The sequence below is a fragment of the Micromys minutus genome (assembly GCF_963924665.1).
Source record: "Micromys minutus genome assembly, chromosome: 2".
Classification (NCBI taxonomy): Eukaryota; Metazoa; Chordata; class Mammalia; order Rodentia; family Muridae; genus Micromys; species Micromys minutus.
In genome coordinates, this window is record NC_137971.1 from 77,341,131 (window position 1) to 77,362,559 (window position 21,429).

Genomic DNA, 21,429 nt, shown 5'->3' on the forward strand with positions numbered 1-21,429 from the left:
CTCTCATAATGTATTCATGATACTCCATCAGAAACAGACTTCTAGACCCAATTTACATCTTTTAGAGGTTGCAAGATACCACCCAGAGGTCCCCTTTCAGGGCCCAGAAGAGTAAATGTCACTGAAATCAGGGGACATTGTTTTTTGTCTTTCTATTGTTTGTTTGTTTGTTTCTTTGCTTGATCATTTATCCATTAATCATTTCATCAGGTAATTCTTTTTAAACTGGGAAGCCAGTGTATGCCTTCTTCTGAACAGAGAGAAAGGGGTCTAGAATTCAGTCTAACATAGTGTGAAATCTCAGAAGGTCTTAGCAGAACCTGATGCATATACTCAAGATAGATAAAACTCTTCCCCCTAGGTACCAATCATCGCTAGAATTCTTGCCTTCAATTTCCAGAGACTGTCTATTGCCACCTCCACAGGGACTTTGCAAATACTGGTCTTGGACATTCTGAAGCACTGACCCACCTTTTGCTAGCTTGCTATGGATTTCATCTTGGAAAGCCCCTATTTACATCCCATTCCATTTCTTCATGTAATGTCGATAGTTTGGTTTCTAAGAACCTGGACGTTTTGTCATATGTTGGCCATGTAATGTCTATATTTGCAGAGAAGCAGCTATATAAATATTGTTTGGATTATGTACTTGAAATGAAACTTCTTCACCAACAAAATGGGAATCACAACAGTACTTTCCTGGAGTGGTTCAGAGACCTAGTTGAGACAAATTATGAAAGGGGCTTCAAGCAAAAAGAGTCACATGATAGGTGCTGAACTGATATGAGTTTGAACCTTACCCCAGGGCTAAAGGTCTGTTAGCTTGAGCTGATGTGAGCCTTTCCGTTTCTATAGATTTATGGAGGTTCTGCAGACTGCAGACTAACCTGTAAGCCTCACCTTATGAAAAGAATGGTGTGTTGTGACCTGCTGTGGCTGGCTGCAGCCTCCTGCATTCTGACACTGGTATCTTCATCTACAATACATCAAGGTGAGTGTCTGCTCACCAGGACCTCAGATGCTCAACGAGACCCAGAGAGTGCAGAGGAAGGGAGGAGAAAGGGTCCTTTGGTTCCAAGAACAGAGAATGAAAACAAAAATTAGAGAGCAAGGGAGCCAGGGATTTCTCAGCGCCTAAAAGGGAAGGTGAGCCAGGAACCTTAGCTTGGGCAGCTCCCACCAGGAGGTGATTAGAGAGCACAGACGGAAAGATAAGGAAGATGGTTCTGCGACACGCTTCCCCTTTTTATCAAGTTGCCCATCTGTAAAAATATGTGATAGAGTTTTACAATAGCTCTATCTTTCAAAGATCCAAAGATCCCCCCCTCTCTCTGTCTCTGTCTCTGTCTCTGTCTCTGTCTCTGTCTCTGTCTCTCTCTCTCTCTCTCTCTCTCTCTCTCTCTCTCTCTCTCTCTGTGTGTGTGTGTGTGTGTGTGTGTGTGTGTGTGTGTGTGTGTGCATGCACATTTTGCTGGCTCTCTATCCTCTGGCCTTGGTTTCTACAACACTGGGATTAAAATGATATATTACCACACCCAACTCCTAAGATCTGCAAATAGAAGCAACCCAGACAGTTATAGGAAAAGTTCCCAGCTAAGCTAAAGGTGCAAATGTGAGCCATGTGGTGGGAGGTTAGGGAGAGAACTGAGCTCTTCATCCCATGAGAAAAGCACAAGGTGTGTGGGAAAGGATCCAAGAATAACAAGGACCACAGTTCCTCTCCTTAGAGCAAACACGTACACAAGCAAGGTGGAAAGGCAGCCTTTTCCTTCCTTTTAAAAGAGTCTCACTCTTTGAATGAACGATTTGGGATACTGAAAGAGCAAAGAGCCAATCTCACCTTCAGAAAAAGAGGAAGCCGCTTTGTGACTGTGGGATAGATCCCTGTCCAAGGAACTTTTAAGTGTTGACTGTTTGAAAAGTTGATTTGCTTGAAGAGTTCATTGGAGAAGTTCAAGAAACTTGACTTCAGAATATTCACAAGCCTAAATAACTATTTTTGAAGGGTTTTGTTTCTGTTTTTTTTTTTTTTTTAATGTATAAATAATGCCCTGAAAGAATAGCAGGGAATATACCTATCTGTTCTTAAAGATTTCATGGTTGGCCTAAACAAAGTGGTTCTCTGTTGACTTCTTTGATTCCTCATGAAGCAGAGGGAAGACAGAAAGATAGAAATTGATTATTTTTATGGGCGTGGTATTTAGGATCTCATCACTTTTATCCAGTTTTTAGGTTTTGCCATGATAAATCTTAAACTTGAGAAATAGAGTATACCTATTGTTGTTACTTCCCGTCCGTGTGCTGGTGTCGAGGACAGCCACCTCTCTACCTTTACTGGTGTTTTTAAACTGGAGGAGAATTTCGGTTTTGACTTTTGAGGCTTATGGAAATAATTGGAACTTGGTTCATTTTTCAGTTATTGTTAGATTAAACTCCCTGAGTTCTAAGCACTTAGTATTAAGCTTTTAATAAAAAATGTGGCTCCCAGGATTAGTCTCAGACCAAATGTGTCAGGGCTGCAAATACTTATGTACAAAGTTATCTGATAGGTCCTTGGAGGAGATGCCTAATACAAAAGCCTGATAGTTTGTTTTTAGTCTAAATGGAGAAAACACAAAAGGCATTAGCAAACTAAAGGATTGGAAACGGAAAAAATAAAAACCTGAGTCATAGATACACTATCTGGATTTACTTCTGTCTTGAGTCTAGTGTCCATGATTCTTCTATAAATGATGCTTACAAGAATTACAATTTTTAAAATGAGTTGAATCTTTGGGTATTTTGATAGTACACTTACTAGATATAAAGTCCTATGTTTCATATTTAAAAGCTTTTTTGTAAAGCTTTTAGACTTGATAAGTTCAATAATTTATAACTCCCCAGACAGAAATCTACTTGTATGTCACAAAGGGGAAAAAAGCAAAATTATAAAGAAGTTACAGTTAACTGTACACGTTCACTGTTTCTTCTGTCATTCAAAATTCAGGCATTATGGGGAGAAAAGGTTTTTTCTTACTCTGGAGGGCTGCTGTGCCCAGGTAGTACTGAGAGCGCCCCCATGGTCAGAGTCATAAATTACAGTGAAATGCCAAACTGCAGTGACAAATTCCAGCCACAGATTATCAAGTGTGGCCAGTTTGAAGCCTGACCTTCTGTTTTGCTATGATTTCAAGTTTGAGTGGGTGTTTAAGTCTCTGCTGTTGATTTCTCCTGTAAAGACAGAGAACTATACTTCCTGCCTGCCTTCATTGTGTCCTAGACTTCATTGTCTTTGACGTTCTTCAAGTTTCTTACTGGCTTGTGCTAGTCATGGGAAAATCAGCAACAATGTCACGCTTATACCAAAGATGTAAATCTTTCCTCAGCTCAGCATCTGTTATCTGCCAGTATGTGTACTTGAGAAGGGGAGGGGTTTGGAGGCTAATCACAGAATCTTAGCTGTAATGCTTTTCACTGAGGCCAAGGACTCATTGTAAAACAGTTTTGCCAATATGAATATTTATATTTGGTTCAGAAACAAAACATTTTAGAGTGGTTTGCTGGTAGCTTATTTTAAAGCAACGGAAAAACAACTGAGCAAAAACACTATCTTTGGAACAGTTTTAAAAATATGACATAAAGTCTTTGTTTCTTGTTGCTTTAAATATTATACAGAGGTATTAGTAATTCCATTTTTGGAAATTCTTAAAAATTGCCCAAATGTTGACACTAAGTACATTGAAAAAGTGTCTTTGGTATAGAAATATTTGCTCTTCATGCATTTGTGATTTAATTTTTGTTCAAATTTTGCCTTTGATACAACTAAGTTAAACTCTTGAGTGCTGACATGTATATAAACAAAACAATATGCTTTGTTGGAGGGAAATTTTGTTTCTTAGAATGTGATGTAGTCATCCTTGTTTAGTTCTTGAAGTCTTTTTTTTTCTTAATTTAAACAGGGTGCAACTTAAAATTTCCTTTGCATCAAGGTGTATGCAAAACATTAATGCAGTGCATCACAAAGGGAGCGCTTGTGTTTAATGAGCAGGTGCTTTACACTGTACTTTTTGGTGTTTTTTGGAAAAGTTACATTAGATTTGTTCTGAAGCTGTTCACTTTTGACAAATAAAATGTAACAAGTTTCACACACATTATTCGGAACTATAAAGATTGAGTTGTGGTTTTTTTAGATTGTTCTGTATTACAAAGCACCTTGTAGTGACTTTATTGATGATCTCTGGGATTTGAAGTTACTGATCAGCTAAATCTCCACTCTTGGTGTTCCTCTGACTTTTGACCATCTCGTGCATAGGTGACGTGAAGTTCCAACATGAGGCCACCAAGAGGCATTAAAGATCCTCACATTGTTATAACTTGGAGCACAGAAGCAGATGAGCCGTTAGAGACGATCTTCATTAGCTCCTCTTCTTACATTTTAGTGACACTGACATTTTCTAAGACACACTTGTAGCAGTCATGTTTTGAGCCTCATGTCTTATAATTCTCAGTGGACAATAAACGACTTTATACATAAAAAAAAGAGTCTCACTGATACATATAAGATTGTGAGCCCAAAGGTGTGCTTCATTCATCATTCTAGGGGTAACTGACTGGCACTAGGCTCTTGTGCATGGCACCATAAGGTAACCATCCATCTCATTTAATCTTGAAGGCTTTATCTCTCCAATGAAGTATACCTAGCCAAAAAGACCCTGGAAAGTTCTCCAAAAACTTTAGTGGTTGCATACTTATTTTATGAATATTAACAGAATAATAAAAGCATTCCTATATCCTGTGTGTGTGTGTGTGTGTGTGTGTGTGTGTGTGTGTGTGCACGCTCGTGCACACACTCAACCTCAGATGCCATTCTACCATTCCTCCAGTGCCATCCACTTTGCTTTACAAGACAGGGTTTCTCAATTTCGGTGTAGGCTACGCAAGCTGGTTGGTGAGCCCCCAAGGACCTTCCTGGGATTAGAAACTCACACCACTGTGCCCAGCTTCTCAAAGTGAGTTCTTCATGCTCAAACTCACATCTTCATGCATACAAGGTGCTGTACTTACTGAGATATCTCTTCAGACCCCTACACAAACTAAGTTATAAAGAGAATCTCTGACAGAAAATCTCTGGAGAGCAGAAGCATCTTTCCAGGTCATCAGGCTGCAGGTCAGTGTTGCTCTTCAATCCCCTCTGCCAGCATCTGATCATCCTTTCCATCATTTCTCTGCCTCTTCACACATTGCAGCTCACCTCCCCTAAAACAGAAATGGTTCTGCTAGGTGAGTGGTTTCCAGTGGAGATAACTGTCTCTTTCAGAGACCATTCAAGATGCTAGGGGTCTTCAGAAGCAGCCTCAGCATTGGGTGGGTAGAGGCAAAGGGTTCTTTGATTCTATTGTGAAGATACCTGCACAATAATGAATAATGCAGCCAATAATATACCAATAACACTAAGCTTGGGAATGATTGATATGATGCATCTGATGGTGGCCTGTAATGTTACCCACTGATAGGGAACAATGCTGATTTCATAATACGCTAAGAACTTCTCTCTCTCTCTCTCTCTCTCTCTCTCTCTCTCTCTCTCTCTCTCTCTCTCACTCTCCTCTCCTTCTCTCTTTCTCTCCTCCTCTCTCTCTTCTTCTTCTCTCTCTCTGTCTCTCTCCCTCTCTCTCTCCCCTCTCCTCTCTTCTCCTTCTCTCTCCTCTCCCCCTCTCTCTCTCCCCCCCCCTCTCTCTCTCTCTTTATCTTTCTCTCTCTGTATGTGTGTTTGTTTGTTTCACACATCCATGAGAAAATTCTAAGGCCTATACAACAAATTTGTGATTGCTTCTAGAGATGGGTCCAACTTAGGATAACTTTTATCTTAACACATGTATCTTTAGATGTATCTTTTGCCAAATTAAACAACATGTCAATATTGATTTCTGCTTAACTCCCTTTATTAATGACTAAAGATTTTCTCAGGGAGTCTTGTATTACATTTACAAGCAAAGCAAACAATGCTTGAGCAGGACTCACTCGGTGTCTCGCTAATGGCCTACAGAGTAGCTCTTTGTAACCCTAGGTGGGGCAGTGGGGGTTGTGCAAGGTGGTGGCCCAGATGTCATTGCTACATCTCATTTTGCTTCCTGGGTGACAAAGATTGGTGTTCATTACTGCAATGTGTATCTTTTGGCCTCACTGGGATCATTAGGACATTCAAAGCAAAATGAAGAAGGGATAAGAACCCTAAGGGCTGTGGAGTTGCTCAATAAACCCACACACTTTCTGTTCTTCTCAGGTTATGGAAACTCCGGAAACATCTCCAATGTGGACTTGGACTGTGGAGACCCCGACTCTCCAAGAGCTGGCATCTGTTTTGACCCCTGCCAGAATCACACTGTCCTGAATGACCCCTCCAGAAGCACAGGCAACAAGGAGTCGTCAGAGGACTGTGACGATCACCTGAGTGGCTGGTACCGCTTTGTTGGTGAAGGAGGGGTGAGGATGCCAGAGACCTGTGTGGATGTGTACCGGTGCCACACCTCTGCTCCCATGTGGCTGAGTGGTTCTCACCCCATCCTTGGAGATGGAATTGTCAACCGCACAGCCTGTGCCAACTGGAATGAAAATTGTTGCTTCTGGAGTTCTGAGGTCCAGGTGAAGGCCTGTTCAGGAGAATCTGGATACTATCATGTGTACAGGTTACAGGGCACCCCCGAATGCAGTCTGAGATACTGTACAGGTAAGCAGTAGCTACAGCGAAGGTGAGCTTTAGCGCCCAGGACTCAGTGGAGCCAGACGAGACAGTCAGGAGGAGACTGAACAAAGCAGCCACCACTGGGCTCCTGGGATACACATGGAAATATAATTTGGGACCTGCCATGTACAAGCCTGAAACTTACATTTGAGTGTGAGATAGCCTGACTCGTAAATGACTATTGCTTAATATTGGGCCTAGTTAGAAGGCTCCACAGGGAGAAGTGCTTGCCGTGAAAGCGTGGGCACATGAGTTTAAATCCCCAGTACCCATGCAAAAAACTGAACACAATCAAGCATGTCTGCTACCCCAAGTCTGAGGGGACCAGGGACAGGACACTGGACCTAGGTTCAACAAGTGACTCTATCTTAAGGAAATAAGGTGAAGAATGACTGAGCAGGATACCTGACATCCTCCGCTAGCCTCTGTGTGTGCATGAGTGCTCACACCCACACATACGCATATGGCACATACACAGATACACACACACACATAGAGACACATGCAGACACACACACAGAGAGACACACACAAACCCACATAGACACATACAAAGGCACACACAGAGACACCCAGACTCACACAGACACACACACACACACACACACACACACATACACAAGCACTCATAGAAACACACACACAAGCACACATAGAAAGACACACACACACACACACACACACACACACACACACACACACACACTATGAAGAACCCAAGTTCAATCAAATGTTACTTGTCTCAAATTGTACTCCTCTTAGAACTTGCTTTTTGTCTGAAACAAAGGGTAAAGCCAACAGCTTGCACTGCCCACAGTGCACCCACATTTTGCCTCAATCATGCTACTGCTCTGAAACTCCCTACGCAGCCCACAAAAAGGGATCCATGTAGTCATTACTCCTAGGGTCTGGAACACGGAAAGGTCACACAGCTTTCCCTGTATCACAGAGCTGAAATAAGAAGAGCTGGGACTTAAACCCTATAGTGCTGGCGACCATGGACTTAAAATCACTCTGCCCTGACACACATTTCTACCGCAGGGGTCAAATGAGCCCTAGCATAGAAAGTCATTAGCGTCCTGCTTGGCCTGCCAGGCAGTTTCAGGGCTGTTACTCCCCTTGTTGGGTTTAGGAGTTCGGGAATACTCTTCTGGCAAATGTCTCCTGTGTTTATAAGGACTCTGACTTAATGAGAGCCTTGGCCTGGGAGAACTCAGGCCCACCCTACTCTGCATCTTAATCCTCTCTCTCCATTCCTTCCCTCTAGACCCCTCCACCGCTCCAACGAAGTGTGAGATTACTTGTCGTCCTGAGGAGGAATGTATACACCAAAATAACACCTGGGCCTGTGTCTGTAGGCAGGGCCTCAATGCTTCTGGTGAGTAGCTCCTAAAGCTGAGTACGCAGGGAAAGAGGAATGAATGAGGCTTAGGGGGTCAAGAAAAGGCAGGGACAAGAGTCAGGGGCCATAGAATGGACATTGGGGAAATCTTGACAGTTATTTGGGTTACTTATTAAGAAGCCAGTGGGTTTAAAACGGTGAGAGAAGGGGCTGCAAAACCTAGATCAGCTGCTGGAATAACGTAGCCACAAGTGGCTATAGTGTAGGCATCTGGCTCTGGTTTAGTCTGGAATACAGAAGGACCATTTTGATTTCCCAACAGCAGCCAAGCCACACCTGAACCTCAGATGCTTAGAAATCTTGGACCAGTGCGATTTCTATTGGGCCCCAGGCCTCATCTGGTCTATTCAGAAACTTGATGGGCATGGTGGATGTGCTGCAAGTCAGAGAATGTAGATGCCTCTCATTGTTTCTAGTCTCCTGTCCACTCCACTGATTTCACTCTTGGTCTCCTAGATTCTCAGGATTTGAAGCCTCTTCTGGACTGTGGAGCTAGTGAGATCAACGTGAAGCTGGACAGATGTTTACTGGGAGGTCTGGGTTTCAAGGAGGAGATCATTGCCTACCTGAATGACCGGAACTGCAATGGTACCATGCAAGATGAACCCAACAACTGGGTGTCCATGACCAGCCCTGTTGTGGCTAATGACTGTGGGAACATCCTGGAGGTGAGTGTTATTCACACCATCACTACTAGAGGATAGTATCTATGTTAATGGGAACACCTTCCTGGTTGTGAGATCTTAGGCAAACTGTATTATCTTTTTTGGGCCTCCAGGGCTGTGTGAAATTACACACTCTAGTCCATGTTAAAGAGCTTAAACTGGGTTTAACACTTGAACATTATAAAGTTGGCTCTGACTATGATGGTCTTAATTAAGGGCAGTGGAGGTAGAGCAAGAACATCAGCCCCCGACTCCTCCACAGGATCAGTTTATTCTAGTGTTTACTCTGGGCTTCCTATACTCCAAGCTAGCATGACAAGTAGAAGAGAAACCCTACTCCCTGGAGGCCATAATTCAAGGAGGCTCCATGGTTGGGAACCATGACTGTAGATCCAGACAGATCTGAGTTCCAGATATACCTACACACATCTGCATAATAAATACATATGTGTTTTTCTGTTTTTGTTTTGCTTTGTGCCAAAGAACAATGGGACCCATGCCATCTACAAAAACACCCTCTCCTTGGCCAGTGATTTCATTATCAGGGACTTTCTTGTCAATGTCAACTACCAGTGTGCCTACCCTCTGGACATGAAAACCAGCCTGCAAACTGCACTGCAGCCCATTGTAAGGTATTGTCTTGACCTTTGACCTTTGACATGTAGCTCTAACATTGATCACACACACAATCTATGATGTCCACACAGTGTTACCAACCTGCTTTAAGAGCTTCCACCTCCTAAATTATTCATTTCTAAATTATAGTTAATTCAGCATAATCAAGGCACTTATAAATAGTGAAAACACTTGCTATGAGGCAGCACTGTACCATGGACAAGTACTTAAGATGTGCTCAGGAAACAAAAACTCCAGGAAATTTCTGTTCACCTTGAGAAGAAAGGCATCACACGCCTAATCATGTCTTAATTGATAATCAGACAGTGCAATGTAGAAGAAGCTTGGGGTGCTTTGGGTTAGTAGACACGGGTCCCAGACCTAATTTCTGTAGGGTAGAGATCATAAGGGGACAGAGAGGCTTTATTGAAGGCTTGGAATTTAAGCCCAGTCTACCTTTGAAGAAACAACACTTGCCCTCAGCGAATAAAAACCAAAAAACAATCTTGGTAGGATGAGATCCAGGCTTTTGTTTGCGTCTGCTTCTCACTGCACCTCTCCCAGGAATGAAACTTACTGACTTGGGTTTTACATAATCCTGGAATTGCCAGAGGATGTTTCTAAACTGTCATCCAGAAATCCAGAGTGCCTGTCCCATCTCCCAATTACCTCCCGGGCTCTCAATTGCAGGATGAGATGGGTTAAAAATGCCAACGTTCAAACGTTTCCAGGGTATAAGTGTCTTGGAGCCCATGTTCATAAATATAAAAATGAAAGCCATTCATCTGGCTCAAACTGGCTCCAGCTGAAGGCTGTGGGGCAGAGGAAAGAGACATACGGCTAAAAATACTGAGCCTGTAAGAGCTGATCTCAAGACCCGTTGCCCAGTTGATAAGATGTGTACTAACCCTTGCTCCTTGAGTAAGAGCTTTTTGTATTTGTCACAGGGATTGAGATGGGTGCAAATCCTGGAGACAGGCTTAACTGCCTATCAAGTTCAGTGCTTAGAAGCCAATAAGTGCTCTCTTTCAATGGATTATCAACTAGCTTATTTAGAGATCAGAGATGTCTCTTTTCCCCTTGTAACTTTTTACCAGCACAGGGCTTGATTTATTTGTCTATTCTGGGCAAAACCTGGTAGTTCTTCTCTTTTGATTTTCTTTGTTTCAGTTCCGTGAATGTTGATGTGGATGGAGCAGGAGAGTTCAATGTCATGTTGGCCCTCTTTCAAGATCAGAACTACACAGACCCTTATGAAGGATCCCAAGTGTTGCTTCCAGTGGAGGCAATACTCTATGTGGGTGCCTTCTTGAATAGAGGAGATTCCTCCAGGTTCAATCTATTGCTGAAAAACTGCTATGCTACCCCTTCAGAAGACAGAGATGACCCTGTGAAGTACTTCATCATCAAGGACAGGTATCAGGAGACTCTAGGATTTGTTTGTTTGTTTTTGCCATAACTAAGATTTGGGTAAAATATTATCCAGTGTTGGCAGATGTGTAAATTGGTTCACTCCATTTGGGAATAATTTGGTGTTACATATTGTAAGCATCCTGTTTGATCATGGAATGTTATTACTGGTATTTTAGCCTAAAGTTTTAAAACAGATTAGATGAGTCCAGTGAAGAAATACCAATCATTTTTTATCTTGGTGCTGTTGATAATGTTTCCATTAAGTTTACTGTTAAAACATAGCACAATTAAGTAATAATGCACCATTATATAGATACTTACATTGATTAAAGTGAACATGATATTACAAACATAGGATAGGATATGATTAGATGCCATCTAATGATAAAACAAAGGAAATGACTACCTATAGGTCACAATTCAAATCATATTAATGGTCCTTGGTACTATTTGTCTTTGAGCTCAGCTTTATGCAAAGCACTATGATGAGAAAATGTACACTGCAGCCCCACTGAGTGCTCAAATTAGTTATATGAAATGAACGTGGTTATCTCTGCTTGACAGCCAAAAGGATACATGGAGGAATTGGGGGAAAATGGAGGGCCTGATTTCATTGCATATATGTATGTAACTTTCAGTAATAGAGAAAAAATTAAAATAATGTAAAAACAACAACAAAATACTAGACGATGGAAGCACAGCAAGAATAATTAACCAGCCCTGGATTACTTACCTAAAAATGGGGACTCTCCCCAGAAACTGCACCCCAAAGTTTGTACTATAAAAGCTTATTGAGGAACAATAGACTAGGAAAATATCATAAAAGTATAATGGAAAGAGCCTGAAGCAGAGATATTTTATATTCTCCAGCCTTTGGTTAGAAGTTATATCTTTGCCCTTTTCATTTTCCTAGATGCCCAAACCAACGTGATTCCACCATCAATGTGAAGAAGAATGGGGTGTCTTCAGAAAGCCAATTTTCAGTGCAGATGTTCATGTTTGCTGGAAATTATGACCTGGTTTTCCTGCATTGCGAGGTTTACTTGTGTGACTCCACTAATACTAAAGAGTGCCAACCAGTGAGTGTCTCTTTAGATTGGTGCCCAGTAGGCTCTCTACTTACATTTATTGGGTTTACAGATGCAGGCATGGATGGAAAGAAGGTTTCATAAACATGGATGAAAAGAAGAAAGGAAGAAAAGAAGGAGGGAGGAAGAGAGGAGGGAGAAAGAGACGGAGGGAGGGAGGGAAGGGGGAGGGGGAAGAAAGAAGGAAAAAATTGACTGAATAGATGGCTGATTGGATGGATGGGTGGAAGAATAGATGGATGCTTGTCTCTTTAGAAGGCAAATCCTTTTTCTGTGGCATAACAATCTATTATGAATGATTATACTATAGGTTAAGCATCATTGATTCAAAGATTTCACATCCAAAAATGTTCCAAAGTCTTAAAGTTTTGAGGGCCAAGGTTAAGCTCAAAAGTTTCAAATTTTGGAATATCTTGGTGGTGTAATCTCAAATTATGAATGAGTAACTTGTAAAAAACTGTGACTAATACCAAATCTGAGAAACTGCCAAATGCTGAAGACTTCTGGACCTCAGGCTTTTAGATGAGGGATGCATATAAGTCTTTTCAGTCTCCTCTCTATGTCAGGCACTGCACTAAAGCTCTCACATCTTTGTCTAATTAAGCTCTCCCAATGACCAAGTGAAGCCTCAATATGCAGATAAAGAAACTGGGGCTCAGAGAAATCCCTTAACTCATAGCCCCACACAGAGGTAGAAGATCAGATTTGAGATGTTCCCCATCTAAGCTGTGATTCTGGTGCCCATTCATTCACCCCTACTGGACACTGTTTTGAATAGCTGATGTTCCTTGGGTGTTTTTGACATGTCTATATGTTGCTGCTGTTATAATTCATTTTACTATTTAAACCAAGTATGCACAGTTCTGTGGTAAAATGCCTGTTATGCAAGCACAATGACCTGAGTTTGGATACCCAGAACACATTGGAAAACTAGGATTGTGTCATGTGTCTATAACCCAAATTCTGGGAGTGCAGAGACAGGAGGATTTTGGGAACTCACTGTATCACCAGCCTAACCAAAATGACAAGCTCTAGAGTCACCGAGAGACCATGTATCAAAAAGTAAGGTGGGCAGGAATAGAGAAAGACAGATGGTGCTAATCCTTGACCTTCTTACATGCTTGTATGTATAAATGAATAAATTAATGTAAGAGTAACTGACTAAAGAAAACAAGACATGAACTATTGATTATAATATACAGATGAAGACATTTGTCCCAATTATATAAGAGAAGATAGAGATGAGATTCAAACTCAGGTGTGTTAAGGCATGACTGTGAATTCTCACAGTACATAGAAATCATACTACCAAAAAGAAGGCCATATGATGGGATATCCAAGTGCATAGGCCACAGGTCCACAGATATCCATATCCATGGTATGCTGCACATAGGGACCAGGTGTTTACATTTTAATATAACAAGAGTTCTATGTCTTTACAGTCTTGCTCTACAAATCAACTTCGAAGTAGTGACCCAGCCATCAACTTTAGTCGGGTTCTGGATTTAGGACCTATCAGTAAGAGAAGTAAGTGCATGAAACTTGGTGCAAAGATAGCTGGCCAGGTGCTGTTAATTAGCTTTAGATGCTCAAAGTCATTAATGTCAGCAGCCTTGGGTTTTTTTGCTTTTTCCATTCACCCATCACTGTTGGATGCCTGTCTACAGGTGGAACTGTCTTGATATTTATAAACTAGTTGTAACTCTTGAATTCATCAGAATACTTAATCCACTCATGATTGTTTTCACTTGATTGGTTAAAATTCAAGGCTCAAAGGGATTAATAGATTTATCTAAGATCACTTGTTTATGATTGGCAAGAGATAGAGTGAAACCAGATGAGTCTAATTCACTGCCTTTTCCCACGGCTTATACAAGGCCCTTCAGGGTGACTGAGCTTTCCAAAATGTAGCTATGGTCATCTGGGCAGGGTTGTTATGCAACCATTCTGTAAGTCTTCATCTATCTTACACAAGTGTCTGTAGTACTGTTTTGTTTTTTATTGCCACATGGATGGAGGAGTCAAGAGCCTCTCCTACCAAACAAGAAAGAACTTTCTGCCTTGAAGAAATTAAGATGCAATAATGTTAATTCTGGTCAAATAGTAATATTTTTATTTTCACTCTGTGCTGAATAGCTTTATGTATATCACCAGCTTGGCTGCTCCGGACAGCTTTAGGAGGTAGCCCTGCTCTCGCTCAGCCTCTATAATGAACAATCTGAGCTGTCCCATGAAGAAGGTTCTGCCTTGAGTGGTCCTGTCCCCTTATTGAGCTCTCAACTTAGAGCCCTGTGTTGTGTCACAACACAATTTAAGGAGGGGGGAATTATGGGCATCCTCCTTGGAAAATATCCCAGAGGTTTTACTAAGTATCTGATTCTATGACTGGATTTGACTTAAAAGGGGAATGATCTATTTTGGCTCATGGTTTCAGAGGTTTCAGTAGACAGTGGCTTGCCTCCAATCTATGGGCCTCTCGCCAGGCCAAATGTCACAGAAGGGTGAGGCAGAAAAAAGTTATCCAATTTATTGCAACTAGGAAGGGGAAGGCAGGGTAGGAGAGGGAGAGAGAAGGAGTGAGTCATATGGAATATTCCCACTTCCTGCTGTTAATCCCCCAAAGCTCCCAGGCTAGAGAATAGCACCACACACATTCAGAGAAGTTTTAAACTCCTTTAGTTGATCTTCTCTGAAAAATCTCTCTCACACACACTCTGAGTTGTACTTTACCCTCTCCTCGGCACCTCTAGTTGACAATGGGAAGTAGCCACCATCTGGGGCTGGGATTCCAGCTCTAAAATATCAACATGGCAAGTTCCTTAACATCACAGAGCCTCTGTCTTCCCACTGGCAAATGGGAGATAGAGGGATTTATTTTCACAAATACGTTAGGAAAATTAGATGAAGCGTGCTTAGATATGTGCCTACCAGATGACAGAAGCCTTCACAGTGAGGATTGCTTGTGGGGGTGGGAAGCGGGACCCAGGGAGACTGGTAGCAGCTATGGTTCCATGACAGCAGCCATCAGAGCATGACCAAGGAGACCCTCACCTGCTGCTTTTCCCCACAGGTGCTCCGTCTTCTGTTAACTCGAACGGGACTCCCCGAGCTACAGGTACATGGCCTCCTTCTGCTTTTCTCGTGGTACTGCCAAGTCTCTTTCCTTCTGACCTCCAACCCTCTGGACATCTGTACGTCCCCTTCAGTGTGTCAGGCCCAGGGCTGGGAACCATGGCTCAGTGAAATGAGGCTAACCCAAGAGTGGTCCTAGCAGTGGAGCCAGTAAGTGTTTACCAAGTGAGACTGTGAGCCGGGTACTGCTCTAGGAACTGATGTTATGATGCTGATCAAGACAGAACAGGTGCCTTCCCTCATAGAGCTTCCGTTCCAGGATGAGAAATAAATAAAAAAAACAAAAATGAAAAAGTTTAATTAGCAATAAGAGATGTGATAGAAGCTACAGGCATAAGTAACTAAGTCTTAAATTAGAGAGAAGTTCATTTATTTAACACGAGTAAAATCTTATGTGTAAGAGAATCCATGATCGAATGATCAGTCAAAGAATCAAGCTCCTTCCAGCTTGCTCTTTCAGGTGAGGACATCATTTTAATGGTCCAAGTTAGCATCCAGAGTTCAGGACAGAGGAATATGAAAGAAGTCAACGAGTGTTATTTATGGAACATATTGGCAGCTGGCACCTAACAGGTCCATTTATGTCTCATTGTTTATTGTCTAGCTATGTGGTCACACCTGGCTGCAAAGGAACCTTGGAACTAGAATCTCTGTTTTGGATGGCCATATGCCCAAACAATGTTTGATGGTTTAATGATCAAAGCAGAAAGAGATCACGGATTGGAAGAACTGTTAGAGAAAATATTTGACCTAGAAAGAAAATGTCTCTGGATCAGGAAGTATTAGGTGAATGGAGCTGAAAAGGCAGAGACAACAGCTGACTGAATAAACAAGACAGGGGCATAAGATGCTAAGTGACATGCAGATAGAGCAGGAGGGCACGGAGGCCTAAGTAACCAAATTGGAGGAGGTCAGGAGAGTTCAGATGGCACAGAATGGGGCTTTGGTGAATGAGTTGGAGTTTAAAGACAGAGATATTAAAGGATGTGTTTTGGACAAGATTGGAAATATATTTTTCTATCCTCTGAAAAGCATATATTAGCGAACATAGACAGGAAAATGTTCTTTTCATGTTCAATCCCTCAACTTTGTTGCAGTCTAAATATCTCTCAGATAAGACCAGTTCAGTGCTAATCTCTATGGTATCCAGAAACATAAAACTCACTGTGTTACATGCACAGAGCACAGAGCAAAAGCACCTTAAAGTCAGTGGCCTCCATTCCCATCACTCCTTCAGTTTAGCTTAGTGATCAGAACAGTGACTTCCCAGTTGGCTGAGCTGTCTCTCTTCTCTGGTGGGCTATGAAACTTGGTACCTTCTAGAAGTGGAGGGACTGGATCTAACAAGAGAGAGCAAGCTGCCACAAGAGGGCTCTGGGGTTCTCACAGCTTGCCGTCATTCGGATTCACTTCCGACATTTCAGCGTTAACTGATCATCACCTATGTCTCATTGTAAAAACTCTCTGTCATGCACTGTGTTTCTGAAAATCCAGCACCAGCCTCCCCACTCTCTAGGATATCACCAAATTACTTTGAATTGCTGGGAATGGGGTGATACTTTATTTGGTAGGGTTTCAAAGGAGGTTGACATACTTAGACAAAACAACTGCCATCCAATATCTCCCCTTCCTTAACACTGAACATAGAATAGTATGCAGAACACACACACACACACACACACACACACACACACACATACACACACACACACACACACACACACACACACTTGATATCAGAGTCTAGTTTTCAAAACCAACACTTCGCAGTGCTTAACATGTTCTAGGCACATATTTGATATTATTATGGCATTAGGGATTGAACCTAAGACCACCAGTTTGCCGTGCAAGCAGGTTGCCCCTGAGCTATAGTTCTTTGTCCACAAGTGCTGTACTAAATTCTCGACATGAATTGATGAATTGATTCATTTAACTTTTAGAAAATCTGATATATCAACAGATATCATTAAGTTACATTTTCTATATAAGAAAATTTGGGCAAAAAGAAGCGTAATGTTTTGTCCACATCTGCCCAGGTAATTGCAGACCTGAGATTCCGATCTAAATAGTCAAACCTCAGAGATGGTGCATTCTAATCATGTCTTTCTGTCTCTTTGTTATTAGTCACTATAACTGATGCACCAACTATAGCCAATAACCCTAAGTCTTCTATGCCTTTGTGCTAGGGGACACAGTTCTGATCCGGTCCTTAGACACTCATTCTCCTACCCTCTAGTAATTCCTAGAAACATCACTCTGTTCTGTGAGTCAGATCCTGGATATTTGGCAAATGAGAGAACATGCTGGAGGCTTTTATTACTCTCCAACAAGTGAAATTTATAATTCACATCCTTATTTCACTGACAAGATCTAGTTTTCCAGTATCACCTCTCTGCAAAAAAGGCTGATGAGACTCCCTTGTATGTGCCCATTAGAAAATGGAAAAAGCAGTTGTTGTCCCAACCAAATCTAGAGCTATGCTGCCTTCTGGTTCTTCTGCAGCAAGTGACAAGGAGGCCAGCTGGCACTGGCTGCTAAGGGTCATCAAATCTCAACATTTAACTTGGGTCTCTGTGTTTCAGGGTTCCTGTTGGCCTGGCCCATGTTCTTCCTGCCTATCTTTCTGGCTTGGCTGTTCTGAGAGGCCAGCTGGACACCTGGTCTTAAAGTTCTTCCCTCTGGCAACGACTCACATCCATCCTTCAGTAGAACTGGATCCCTCTGTGAATCATGTGAACAGCCCTGGAAATGCAATGCATATTGATAACTCCTGGGTAGAGTTGTCCTGTTAGTGGGTGGGAAAGGGCAAATTCCATGATTCTTCCAAAATGTCTCTTGTTCTGACAACTGATGACTTGAATACATGGACCCTTGCATTTATTCTAGTGGCATGTTTCTATTCTGGTCTAAAAAGTCACCCTGGGAACATGTAATTGTGGGGAGGAGGTTGAAGACTCTCAAAGGGGAGACTGCTACTACTACTTCTCTATGCCACCACCATTACAGTGGTTTCTAGAACTACACACATCTCTACATTTGGAGCCTGTATGCTGGAGGTATATCAGAAATGTTCCTTACTGGTTAAGATTTCTAGAGATTATGTTAAATAGTGTGATGATAGTGGATCAAGGAGACCCAGGGAAGTAGTACATCCTAGTTACTTACACACTAGGAGTCAGATCACAGAAGCCATGAGACTGCACAGTTTGTCTATCATTCCATCTAGCACACTCCTGAAGTGTGGTCATAGCTGGTCATACCTGCATATCTTTGTGCATTGCCTGTATTTTAGTTGCACACCAATCCCCCGTTCATGAAACCACAGTGATGATCTAGCATCTTGTTGATCTGGTTGAACCAGACTCAAGACACTTAGGACGCTCCCATTTGTTGTTTGGGTCAGAATGTTTCCCAGCTCCCCTCAACTGAGATGGGTTAAGTGGGACCGAGGAACACTAAATAGCCTATGAGACTAACCTCATTGGTGGGTCACAAACAAGTGAGATTGTTTCTTCAATGTCCCACAGGCCACTGTGACAGCAGCTTCTGTTTCCCTGTGAAATGTAAGGTCAATGACTACTTCATTCCTATGGAGACTGTATGGTATGAACTGGCCTACAGCAGAGGTCTGGACATCATAAACCTCTCCCTTCTCCATGGTCAAGTATCTCTATTCAGTAGACTGAAAGGTTTTGGGCCAGAACAAGGTTCTTAAATATTTTAAGTAGTACATTTCTCCTCTTAAGTATAATTCTACATGAACCCAGATAGTCAGAAAGGAGATAGACTCTTGTAGGTGTTAGGTAGAAGACTTCATTTTTCTCTGTGGCTCCCTTGATATCGGGCTTTCACAGCAAGTCCAAGATAACACACAAAGCTACCATTAATATGTTTAGGCTTCCTGAGAGAAATGAACTTGAAATCTCCATTAGAATAAGTAGATAGAATTCCGCCCAAGTAGAGCCAAACTTGGATGTATAAATGTTTACTGTCTGTCTGCCTTTTGGTATCTATCTAGCCCTCCATCTTATCTACTTATCAACTTATCTTCCCACTTCTGTGTCACACAACTAGCTAGGTAAGTAGTTGTACCTGCTTTTTACTCATAGTTTTTCAAGCGAGCATGCAGTTTGAGCAATAGTCCCTAACTGGCCCATCTATTTCATTCATAAATGTGCTGAATAACTGCTAAATCACAGGCCCAGGTTCTAGATAAGATAAAACATGAGACACATTCCTTTCCCTTAGACAGTCCTATTAGGACATCCTTAAGAATGCTACACTAAAATACATATATACCTGTTCTTGGTTTCCAGCCCTATGCACCTAGATGACTCTGTCTAACACACAAGGTTTAATAGTGATGCATGTGCACACCGAACTCGAACACACACACACACACACACACACACACACACACACACATACACACACATACACACACACACACACACACACACACACACACACACATACACACACATACATATATAACAAGAAGGTTGTTAAGATTATGTGCCCAAGGCCATATCTTTACATACAAAAAGCCACAGTTAAACCCTCTAGATCAGCCACTTACATATTTATTACTAGCATAAATAACCTTGCAATGATCCATATTTTTTAACATGAACCATGGACATTCTCCCCTTACATTAACTATTGAAGATGTACAATTAGTCTCTCCAGTTTAAAGACGAGTAAACCATCTTTGTGGTGAGGGTATTATAGATTTTTAAGTGCTGAGGTCAGGGTTCATGCCCAGGTTGGCAGACTTTGGAGCACATATGCCTACCTATTTCCGTGTTTGGCCTTCATTAGTACAGTACACACACAATAGTACAGCTTCATATGTCCCATATGTATAAATATCCCATCATGGATATATGTTCTAATAGAAAATGTATGTGTGTGTGTTCACAGACACATGTGAATAGATATATGAATTAGCAAACAGAAGCATGCATACCAGTGTTGATACTCAATGCTAATGTGTATATTGTCATATGCATGGCTTTTTAATGCAAACACTTACACAGATCCCTCAGATATACTATACAGGGAGACTCTGCTGAGCCTCATGCATGAATATATATTACACACACACATACACACACACACACACACAGAGAGAGAGAGAGAGAGAGAGAGAGAGAGAGAGAGAGAGAGAGAGACTCACATACACACAAACCTCCAAGATACAAGACCAAAATTCTGAATTCAAATTCTCACAAGGCAGGCAGGCCTCCAGCCACCTATCCTTTCCCATTAACTTTCTTCTTCCTCCTCTACTCCAAGTGCTGCCAAGCGAAGTGCTGAATAAGAAAGTTTCCAGTTCAGATGGCACAGTTGATAATGAGCTCTGGGTCCAGCATCTGAAAACTCTATGGTAGAAGGATGACGGGGATACTAAGAAGAAAGCTGACTCAGTTTCAGAAAAACTCACTCAGTCCTGATGGAGCTTCTGAAGCAACTGGTGTCAGAAGAACAGGGCACAGGGCACAGGGCACAGGGCACAGGGCACAGGGCACAGGGCACAGGGTACAGGGCACAGGGCACAGGGCACAGGGCACAGGGTACAGGGAACAGGGCACAGGGCACAGGGCACAGGGCACAGGGCACAGGGTACAGGGCACAGGGCAAAGGGCACAGGGCAGTCTTATTCTCCCGGAGCTCAGAGTCTCCTTCGCACAAGAGGACCTGTGCAGATTAATGGCAGCCAAATCCAAGCAAAACAAAACTGAGGCAGACTTGTTCATCTTGGAGAGGAGTAAAGTTCTTTGTCCCAGGGAGCCTACTCCTTTCGTTTTGGAGATGGGAACTGAGGTTCAGAATAGAAATTGTGTGTCTGTTCTTTCTCCATGTCATGACAAGTTGGGCATTAAAGAGGCACAGACAGCGATATGGCTAGTGTCCTGGAGAAGATGTGGAATCAGCACCTCGGAGCATGCGTTGCACTCATCAGGGACTGGATCAGGGAAGGGTGGGTGGGAGAATGTAAGAACTCAGTAAGGAGGAAGGCTGTGCCTTTTTAATTGAATTAAAAAGGACTTGGGGTTTGAACCAAAATAATAGTTATTGATGGGTGTGTAGTCAAGGGAAACACAAGGGTGAATGTTATTCATTGATAAAATGGGGGAGGGAACAAACATTAAGAGTTTGGAAAGAGCCTGGCATGGGGTCAAACCACGCAGTGTGTGCACGCGGAGGACACACGGAAGACAGCCTGCCATCATGTCATGGAGAGACAACACCCAAAGACATGCCCACCACCATGCCACATGGTCCAGGCTGGGAACGACACCTAGAGACCCGATGCTCCAGAGCAGGTGGGGGACACACAGAGGTCCTCCAGCTGTGTGGCCCACCCACAGTTGGAGCCATTATGAGATG

General features: G+C 42.3%; 1 protein-coding gene across 1 annotated transcript; it reads left to right on the forward strand.

Moving 5' to 3' along the window:
- Positions 1-912: 912 nt before the first annotated feature.
- GP2 (glycoprotein 2) lies at positions 913-17,677 on the forward strand (the record flags this gene model as incomplete). Its single annotated transcript, XM_080913290.1, has 10 exons — positions 913-991; positions 6,263-6,706; positions 7,989-8,099; positions 8,580-8,791; positions 9,272-9,420; positions 10,574-10,819; positions 11,730-11,895; positions 13,347-13,431; positions 14,975-15,019; positions 17,619-17,677. 10 exons carry the CDS (start codon positions 913-915, stop codon positions 17,675-17,677), a joined length of 1,596 nt encoding a protein of 531 aa, XP_080769416.1.
- Positions 17,678-21,429: the final 3,752 nt, after the last annotated feature.